Source organism: Ipomoea triloba, chromosome 1 (assembly GCF_003576645.1).
Source record: "Ipomoea triloba cultivar NCNSP0323 chromosome 1, ASM357664v1".
In the NCBI taxonomy this organism is placed as follows: domain Eukaryota; kingdom Viridiplantae; phylum Streptophyta; class Magnoliopsida; order Solanales; family Convolvulaceae; genus Ipomoea; species Ipomoea triloba.
In genome coordinates this window covers 26,082,268-26,091,845 of record NC_044916.1, presented here as the reverse complement: position 1 = coordinate 26,091,845, position 9,578 = coordinate 26,082,268, and the positions used below count along the sequence as shown (strand labels likewise).

General features: G+C 37.6%; 2 protein-coding genes across 2 annotated transcripts; one reads left to right on the top strand and one right to left on the bottom strand.

The window, feature by feature from the left end:
* Window positions 1-542: 542 nt before the first annotated feature.
* On the top strand, window positions 543-3,689 carry LOC116007941 (ubiquitin-conjugating enzyme E2 36-like). Its single transcript, XM_031248683.1, has 8 exons — window positions 543-711; window positions 893-920; window positions 1,306-1,392; window positions 2,030-2,088; window positions 2,753-2,794; window positions 2,873-2,946; window positions 3,119-3,216; window positions 3,303-3,689. Exons 1-8 carry the CDS (start codon window positions 676-678, stop codon window positions 3,338-3,340), a joined length of 462 nt encoding a protein of 153 aa, XP_031104543.1. The 5' UTR covers window positions 543-675; the 3' UTR covers window positions 3,341-3,689.
* A 793-nt stretch (window positions 3,690-4,482) lies between these two features.
* LOC116001212 (TPR repeat-containing thioredoxin TTL1-like) lies at window positions 4,483-8,924 on the bottom strand. The gene is made up of 7 exons (XM_031241104.1): window positions 7,690-8,924; window positions 6,680-6,875; window positions 6,402-6,586; window positions 5,989-6,322; window positions 5,679-5,883; window positions 5,497-5,603; window positions 4,483-5,334 (listed from the first exon to the last, which is right to left on the bottom strand). The coding sequence occupies exons 1-7, from the start codon at window positions 8,556-8,558 to the stop codon at window positions 5,182-5,184; spliced, it is 2,049 nt and encodes a 682-aa protein (XP_031096964.1). The 5' UTR covers window positions 8,559-8,924; the 3' UTR covers window positions 4,483-5,181.
* Window positions 8,925-9,578: the final 654 nt, after the last annotated feature.

The window sequence follows — 9,578 nt, the reverse complement described above, 5'->3', positions numbered from 1 at the left end:
CCAATTTCAAAATCCATTTTGACTGTTTTCTTTACTATGAATACTAAGAACTTATTTAATAACATAGTTAACCTATCAATCAATTTTAATTTATTTGATCACTATTAATTGTTTGAATTGGTTAAACAATTAATATGATTGTTTGATTAATTAGCTTTTTATAACAGCTTATTGTTCCAAAATGATAAAATTCAAAAAGTTGCTTGAAGTAATTTTTCGATCATCTTTTTGAGAAAGTCATTTTATATGTAATTAGCTATCAGCTAACAATTAAATTACCAAATATTTGTCTATAATCAGCTAATCCTATTAACTATTTCAACACACTAATCCAATCAGCTAACAACGATTTACTAACACCCATGCTTAATTACGAATATTAGAAAATAATTTAGTAAAAAGAAAATGTAATGGGACTCGAATTAAAAAGTAAAAACGACCAACAAAAAAAAAAGAAAAAAAAAAAGGAAAAGAAAGAAGATTAAGGTGCGCTATGACGCACTGAAGTAATATACAACTATAAGCTGTTTAAAGAAGAAAGTAGTTTTTAGGGAAACAAGTTTCAATCAAACCCTTGGCAAGCCTTTGGTAAGTCTCCAATTCTCAACTTCTTCACCCTCACCCCGCTTGCGTAAACATTCCGACCCAAAGAATCTTGCGATTCACTTCAATTCAATGGCTAACAGCAATCTCCCTCGAAGAATCATCAAGGTAAGCTTCGATCTTCTTCGATCTCTCCTTCGATTCATCCATGAACTTCCACTCTCTACTCTTTTTGATTCATCCACCAACTTCGATTTCCACCACACATTTTCTATTCGATCATTCTTTTCTCTACGGCTGTTTGCCTTTTCATCATCTTCTGACCAGTTTTTGTTGCCTAATCTTCTAGGAAACACAGCGGCTCCTTAGCGAACCAGGTATCTCTCTCTCTCCGCATGTACTCGATGTGCCTGTCTGTTCTAAACTTTTGGTTTATCTTGCTTATTGAGTGTGGATATAGTGTTTGCCGAAGTTTTTATCTCCTCTAGGAATGGTTTGTAAGCTCTGCTGCTAACCGAATTACGAGCATGAAGTTTCTGAATTGTTCATAAAGTAACTTTTGGTGTTGCACCTCAGTTATTGAGATTATGGAATAGTATGCCAGTGTAATTTGAGCCGGTGATTCCTGTATTTTGTTTCTCATTTAGGATATGAAGCTTAGCTTACATGTTTATTTGTGGATTTATAATGTTGATTTTGATATGCATATTTGTAATTGATGAGGTTTTGGAATTTTTGTACTGTTCTTGATGTTTTTTGCAGCCCCGGGAATAAGTGCATCTCCATCAGAAGACAATATGCGGTATTTTAATGTGATGATTCTTGGTCCAACACAGTCTCCTTATGAAGGTAATTGGTATTCTTCTGGGTAGATGAGTGGTGAAGACTCTGTGTTTTTATGCATCATATCATTTCGTATATGTGCTTAATTGGCAAAACTCATTTTATGATATCTATTTGGCCTTATTTCACATTTAGATAACAAAGAGGTTGAAGCAACTAAATAACTGTTGTCTTGAGGTCATTTTTAAACTGATCATGGATATTTCTCACCTTTTTGAAGCTACAAAACTTGTCTACTATAAAGCACTACTACTCTCAAGTCTCAATTAGGTCTTTCTCTTGAACAATTGCAAATTTGGGCATGTAATGGAAACATGTTTGCTCTTGCTGATTAATAATCATCAAGGTTGATTCTTTGTGTCTTTCTGTTCATGACTTCATGTTATTATTGTATGTCTTTTTATATGTTTGAGTTTTAGGTTTTTTTTTTCCTCCTGGAATAAGAATTAAATGAAAATCAAGCTTTGGCAGTTTAGTGTTGGCATCCTAATAAATGGGGCCATGGATTTGATCTTGTTAGGTTTTGACCCATCTGTGTTCTTTGTATTTTTAAAAGGATAGCAGTTCAGAAAATACTGAATATGATTTCTTTTTACTGAACTCTCCTTGACTGTTCTTTTGTTTCACTTAATTTTCTCTGTAGGTGGTGTTTTCAAGCTGGAATTGTTTTTGCCTGAAGAGTACCCAATGGCTGCTCCAAAGGTATTTCAACAAATTTAAAAAAATCAACTGCTTGCACAGTTTCTTTCAGCTGTCAATATTTGACTACTTTGCAAGCTGTACCCTCTAGGATTGTTTACTCTCTGTTATAGCAGTGTTCTTTGGTTTTATGAATGAAAAAATTTTGATTTGGGCAAGTGATTAATTATGCCCACCTGAATACTTCTCTTATTTACTGAATATTCTGCATAGAAAACTTTAATGGATCATTAGCTAGATAATACCGAAACTCTTGTTATACTGTGATTGGATTTCTATGCTATTTTGAAGCATATCACATTTCTAGTTCTTATATACTGAATGGGTTTTCCATGTTCCTGCTGAATCCTAATTCTGATTCACTGTTTACCTGATTGTGCACTCTTTGCAATTACTGCTTTGCTTGTTAGGAATTTCCACTGCATACTAAGTATGCACCTAGCTGTATATTATACCTGCCATTAACCGTATTCTTATACATATGGTTGTCCTTTGAGCAACAATGCCAATTGCCAGTATCACTAGCTATGACCTTACTGTGACTGTTCTGCTGCGCACGAAGTATAATGCTTGATTACCTTACTGTGAATATGTTTTCTTGCTCTGAGGGCACTTTTTCATATTATGGTGTTGATGATAATATTCATGAATGTCCATCTTTTTCCAGGTTCGGTTCCTCACCAAAATCTACCACCCTAATATTGATAAGGTTTGTTGTAATCATTCATCATCTAATTCCTTTTCAGTTGATCTGTAATTTTTGTTCATGGATTGAATCTCTGTGCAGCTTGGAAGGATCTGTCTTGATATTCTCAAAGACAAGTGGAGTCCTGCTCTTCAGATTCGTACTGTACTTTTGAGGTATTGAAGTTCCTCCATCTTTTGTTTTTAGTTAGTGACTATCAGAAGCATTAGGAAAATGATGGCATTTTGAGAATACGAAATTGTTGTGAAATCTCTGGTTGAAGACTACATTAAGTGTTGGTGATGCATTCCATAGTGGTTTTATGCAATCTAAATATTGTTGTTTCAGCATTCAAGCACTTTTGAGTGCTCCAAATCCAGACGATCCACTTTCTGAAAACATTGCAAAACATTGGAAGACAAATGAGGTTGAAGCTGTTGAAACAGGTGCTTTCACATTTTTTATTGGGCATGTCAAACTGAAAAGTTCTACTAGCAATAGTCATTGATTCTTTTTTATTGTATTTTTGCAGCAAAAGAATGGACTCGCCTTTATGCTAGTGGTGCCTGAACTTTGCCAATGAAGCACTTTGAAATAACAAAATGTGCAATGTACTCTATTAACTGTTGAATTAAAATGGGGTGCCTCAAGAAATGATCATGTTTGGAACAAACCAAAAATATTGTTTGAACTATTTAGTCATTCAAGTTACTGCTAGATAATTGTTTCCCCAGCCCTCGAAATTTTATTGTATCAACTAAAATATAAAGGCTCACCAAGGGTTACGGACCCTTGAAATGTGTCCATTTTCCGGCCGGTGAGTCCTTTGTTAAATTTGTAATGATATATGAAATATGTAATGATGATATGGTCGCAGTGATTTTTCAGTTAGATTATGTGTTGGGAATATTTGTTTTCATTGTTGTTTTTAGCCTTAGAGGTACTTGTCCCTTTTTTTCTTGGTTTGGCCTGTTTTTAGTTGAATGTGATATGCACATGTAATGTAATGATATTGAACTATTCCCTATGTAGACGCTGGAAGCATTTGGGTCGAACAATTGCCCTCAATTATTTAGACTTGCAAAACTACCCAATAAAAGCTACATGCGAGGCACCATTTGCCCTGTAACGGTCTATTGCTCCAAAAGACTAAAACAACTAACAATTAATATACCAAACATCGCTAATATTATCAACTAATCAAACTTACTAACCCAATCAACTATCCGCTATAGGACAACTATTTACCAAACACCCCTATTGTTTAGTTTCTTCAAAATATTTTGAAGGGATCAATCTTTCTCCCACACAATTCATGTATGCTCCTGAATCCAACATTGCAATACCTTCTAATACAAAGTTTTTTTTTTTTAATAATTTTTATTATTATTTCTACATACCATTTTCAAATCGAATTTTTGTTATTGTATTTAAGAATTCTTCTTTTTGAGTTTCATTTTCAGGCTCTTCTGTTAGGATAGGATTTCTTAAGTCTTGATTCCTAGGGGTACTTTGTTGACTATCCATTATAATTTTTAACAACAATTGAGAAGAGAATTTACTTTAGAACAAATAAAAAACATAATGGCCGGCCTGTTCAAAACAACCTCCAGTTTTGGACACAGAAATAGAGCTTAGGCAGACACAGTTGAATTAGGCATGTTCATGATATTGTCAAAGCTGCAAAACAATAGGAATGTGTAAACAAGAAAAGCAACAACAAAGGAAATGATCAATTTTATTGATGGAATGGTTGAACAAAGAAACAGTCAAAATCGATAACATGATCATATTCACCCTTCTTTCTTTCTTTCACAGCCCGGAGAAGTACCAACCGAAGATGAAACCGCCCTGAAAATCAATCTCAACGACATTATCACGCTCATCCATTCACTAGCCCGCCCAGTGACCTGGTGTGGTACTCACCCGCCAGGCATGGAATCTCCCATTGTGGCCTCCACTGTTTGGTATATATTGTCACATATATACAGTCTAAAGCCAGCCATCTCTACTAGCTTCTCTTAAATGTGCAACTAAAGGATATCGTTTTTAATCAATTGTACATACATTTCCACCACTATCTCTCCTTACAAGTGAAGATTGATGTAATATGTAGAGGCCAGCCTACTTGAGGGCAAAAAGGTAAAGAGAAAAAAAACCGATGGGAAGAATTCTGGAGCCAAACGGTATTGAGGAGGAATGAATGAATAAATTTGAAGGAAAAAGCTAAACTACCTGTCTCAATTCCACTAGCGTTTAGGTTGATCGAAATGGTTCCTAATAAGATTATTAGGTCGTCGGAACAACAAACAATTCTTGTATAATCCCGCTAAACTGGGGCTGGGCTCGGGAAGCATGAGGGAACGAAGGCTGAAAATGTGAGGAACGAGAAGTAAATCTGTGATCGAGTTCTAAATACAGTAATGCCTCACCAAAGACTCCAACTCCTCGGGACTCGGGCAGACCAGATCCTTCACCCGCTCGCCCTTCTTGTAAATTTTGAACGTTGGTACAATTCTAACATTCTCGGCATTAGCAAGTACTGGGCAGTCTTCGACATCCACCTTCAATTAAAAAAACGAAGAAACAAATTTTACATTTTCATATTATGTTTGGAACTATGAAAAATCTACTCGCACTCCATTTTCTCCATGACTCCATCTATTGTGAAGAAAAGCATATCCCCATCAAACAATAAATAGATCATACTATGTCTAGTATTGTACCTTGAGAAAATTTATGGACCGATATTTGCTACACAATGTATCCAAGAATGCGGATATCTCCCAGCACTGTACATTGGAAGCTGCTTTAAAATGAACCACCGATACTCCTGCAATTTCTTACTGTAAATGCTTGGTCATTGGAATAAGAAAAGGGCAAATGAATTATCATGGGAAAAACCTACCAGGAGATAAAATTGCAGCTCGAAACTGTTCGAGGCCCGAAACAATTTCAATCTCTCCACCGAACTTCGAATTATGAACCTCTTCCCCCCTGGATTTCTTAAGTGCACCTCGAGCATGTAACAAAGATTCGGCAACTTCATTATCGTGTGGAAGCTCCCTCCTCAAGACTTCATAATCTCTTACAGCTTCAGCCCATAGCTCAAGCTATAGCCACATTTAAGAACTTTTGTAATCATCGTACATAAAAGCACGAGACCATCAAAAAGAAAAAGAAATAATTCTTAAAAAAAAAAAATTGTAGCAGTTTACCTTCATGTTTGAGGCAGCCCTTCGGAGGAGGGCTTTGGTATACTTTGGCTGGATATGGAGAGCTTGATTGCAGTCACCGACAGATTTTTCCCATTGCCCGAGTTTATACCAGCAAGCTGCTCGATTGCAGTACAGAACTGAATTTGACGGGTCAAGCCTGAGGCCGTCCCCATATGCTGCACAAGCTTCAGTATACCTTTCAGATTTAAATAGGTCATTGCCACGTATGCGAGCTTGGCTAACCAATCGCACATTGCTGAGTAAAAGCGAAACTTCGATGTTTCTCGAGTCGATCTGCCCAGCTTTCTCGATGGCTGAAAGTGCATTTCCAAACCTGCAATAGTCATAATCCATTCTCATGTACCTCTCGAATCCTTATTCTTGTTGGGCAAAGCTTACGATTCCAAACTCACCTTCCAAGCGCCAATTCAACCTGTGCCCGTACAAATAATAGATACGCTTCAGAAAGCATCCCGAAAATCTTTGACTGGGTGTAGGAAGCAGTTATCGGCTTTATTTGAGGAACATTCGATAGGCTTGAGTCAGCATCATCTAATTGGGAGAGCTTTAGAAGCGCTTCGGCTCTACAAGCAAATAGCTGCAAATTCAATTTAACTAAATCAGATAGCGCTGAAAACCTTTCCATGAATCACCTTTACCGAAAATACTACGCTTTGAGCAATGCCCTTACCTGAGGAGATGCATCGGCTCCAGAGGCAATTGCAGCGTCAGCTTCCCTCAACATACTCCTCCAATCTCCGAGTCTCCTGGCATCGTTGCATTTTCCTATATGTTTCTCCACCCTCTCCAACTTCGTCACTTCAACGTGATCTGGCTGGTGGCCCGCTAAACACATGTGTCGTCTGGCATTTTCAACCTGTCCTAAACTGCAATCCTTAGATGAATTAGATCGCTTACAACTCAGTAGAAAATAAGCAATGACCCAAGAATGAAAAAGATTGGATTTTGTAATTTGTTTGCAAAACTAACTACTTAGTACAATTTAAGCAGGACGTTATCTACCCAGAGAAGGAGGATTTACATAACATCCAGTCTAATCCACAAATTAACTCATGCTTCATAAAAGTTAATTTCTAGCCTCAAAGTGAACTCCTCCATATTTACCGAGAAATTAGACTGTCTAATAGTAACAATGACACAACAATCGAAAACAAGCAAACTTATCAACTGAAGAGATCACCAAAATGAACCCGATCCCACAAAGGGCGAGCAACTACCAGTCACACACACCAACCCATCGCTGATCAATAATTGTCACATTTCACAGATTACATGTCTGTATTCACAAAACTAGTCAAAGAACCTAAGATCAATGTATCAAAACTGAATAATGTTAAGAATTTACACATTTTAACACATCCAAATACCATCACAGAAAATTCAAAGACAGAAAAGATATGTAGGAATCACAAGTACACAAGGGTGAACAACAACCAGTCATATTAATGCAGATATAGATAATCTCACATCACATTTCACACAACTTGCATTTGCATTCACAAAACCAGTCAGCATACCAAATGTCCAAATCAACATTTTTGCAGAGTTTACACATTTTACAGTCCAACATGCCAATTCAAATAAGTTAACATAGCCAGACAAGATGTTCTGAAACCAATAAGAAAAACATGCATAAAGATTTGAACTTTGGAGCAAAAGCTAAAGCTTAATTTGGCTTACCTAAGAAACAAAGATCCTAATCGATGGTGGGCTCTTACATATCCTTGATCCAATCTAATAGCTTCCTCACATTCCCTCAATGCTTCATCTACCCGCTTTAGAGCAATCAATGCTGCCGCCCGATTACAATGGTAGGCTGCATTTCTGGGTGAAATCGCAATGGCCTTTTCGTAAAGATTCAAAGCCTCGGAATACTGACCCTTCTTGTAGTGCTCATTCCCCATCAACTTCAACTCCTCTGGATCATTTCGCATTCCACCCTTCACTGTCTCTCCAACCACAAATCCTTTCGAGTTTGTGGGTAGTCCGGTACTACTAGCACCACTCGATTTGTGGACCCCACCGCCCCGCATTATGCTGCCATGGCCATAATTCACAGTCCCAGACCCCAAAACATCGTTCTTGGTGGCCCGGTTGGCCATGCCGGTCGTCAGAACCCTGCCGGACGGGCAGATGTTACCGGCCGGGAGAGTATTCAAAGCCGGAGAGCTGGCTCCGGAGTAGATTAGCGGGTGGGAACCGCCGGAATCAGACTTCGCATAGCCCGGTTTGGACCCACGCGCCGTCGGTGAACTATCCACCGAGCCCGATAGCTCACCGGAGTGGTTCAAATCGGACCGCTTCTGAACCGGGTTCGACCCATTCCGACCCGAAACCGATCCAGACGAGCTAGAGCTACTACTTGTGGTTGTAGCGGTGGAAGAACTAGTCCCTCTCCGGCGAAAAAGCAACGGCGAGACCGGCGAGCCCAGATCGAGTTCCCTAAAATCCGGCTTATCAATTTCCGGTTCATTGCATCTCAGCGAGTTCTTGAACCGATCACCCAACCCATCAGCCCCAGAAATGGATCCCTTCCTAGAATGCGCCATCTTCAAATCCCTTATTATTCTTTTTCTCTCTCTCACTATATACACACACCCAATGTGTGTGTATATATGGATAGAAATTTCACTGTGTATATCTTCACTTCTCTCTTATCACCGGGAACCCGCGGCAATGTCCGAAGAAGCTCTGAAAAAGACATACACAGAGAGAGATATAGAAGGGAGAGAGTCAGAGAGAAAGGGAAAGGGATCTCGTGATATAAAAGGGCGAAGCAAAGAATGAATGTGAGGGTTGAGAAGAAGAAGAGAGGTGGATAGATGGTGGTGGTGGTGGCAAGACCTCAGAAGGAGAAGAGGAGAGAGAAAGAAAGAGATCCTGTTTTGAGGAGAGAGAAGAGGTTTTACAGTGCGAGAGAGAAAGAGAAAAAAGAGAGCTTTTTTATTTTTTTCTTTTTCCCTTTTATATTTCCCCTGCTGAGTCACGAGACAATTCTTCCTGTATCTTCCAACATTAGGACATTTATTATCACTTTTTTTTTTTTTGTCATTTCCATTGTTAATAAAGAAGACTAATATGTATTTTCATCATTTAATTAAGAGTTAGTTCTATTAATGGTCCTTTATTTTTTGTGATAATTCTAAATTTAGTTTTAAACAATTATTTTTGTTATTTGACATTTCGGACTAGTATCTTTTGAATATTTCTAGTCATTCTCATGACTTTTCCTAATTTAATAAGGGTATTTTTGTCTTTTTCATGTTTTTTTTGTTATTTTTTCGATTTCAACCGGTTTAATTGATTTGGGACTTTAGGTAATCTTTGATTTTTGGTAATTAACCATATTTGTCAATCGGTTTTTAGTAAAGTCCTAAACCAATTAAACAGGTTGAAACTGAAAAAAATAACAAAAGAATAATATGAAGAGACAAAAATGTCATTATTAAAAATAGAAAAAATCATGAGAATGACTAAAAGTGCCCAAAAAATAATAGTCTAGGATGTTAAATAGCAAAAACAATAGTGTGTGACTAAATTTGAAATTGCCACCAAAGATGAGGACCTCT

Coding starts and splice junctions, on each gene's coding strand:
- LOC116001212 (XM_031241104.1), bottom strand. CDS start 8,558: ATGGCGCATTCTAGGAAGGGATCCATTTCTGGGGCTGATGGGTTGGGT. Junction 5,604..5,678: donor AGCTGCAATTTTATCTCCTG/GTAGGTTTTTCC, acceptor AAGAAATTGCAG/GAGTATCGGTGGTTCATTTT. Junction 5,335..5,496: donor GGTCCATAAATTTTCTCAAG/GTACAATACTAG, acceptor TTTTAATTGAAG/GTGGATGTCGAAGACTGCCC.
- LOC116007941 (XM_031248683.1), top strand. CDS start 676: ATGGCTAACAGCAATCTCCCTCGAAGAATCATCAAG. Junction 1,393..2,029: donor AACACAGTCTCCTTATGAAG/GTAATTGGTATT, acceptor TTTTCTCTGTAG/GTGGTGTTTTCAAGCTGGAA. Junction 2,947..3,118: donor ATTCGTACTGTACTTTTGAG/GTATTGAAGTTC, acceptor TTGTTGTTTCAG/CATTCAAGCACTTTTGAGTG.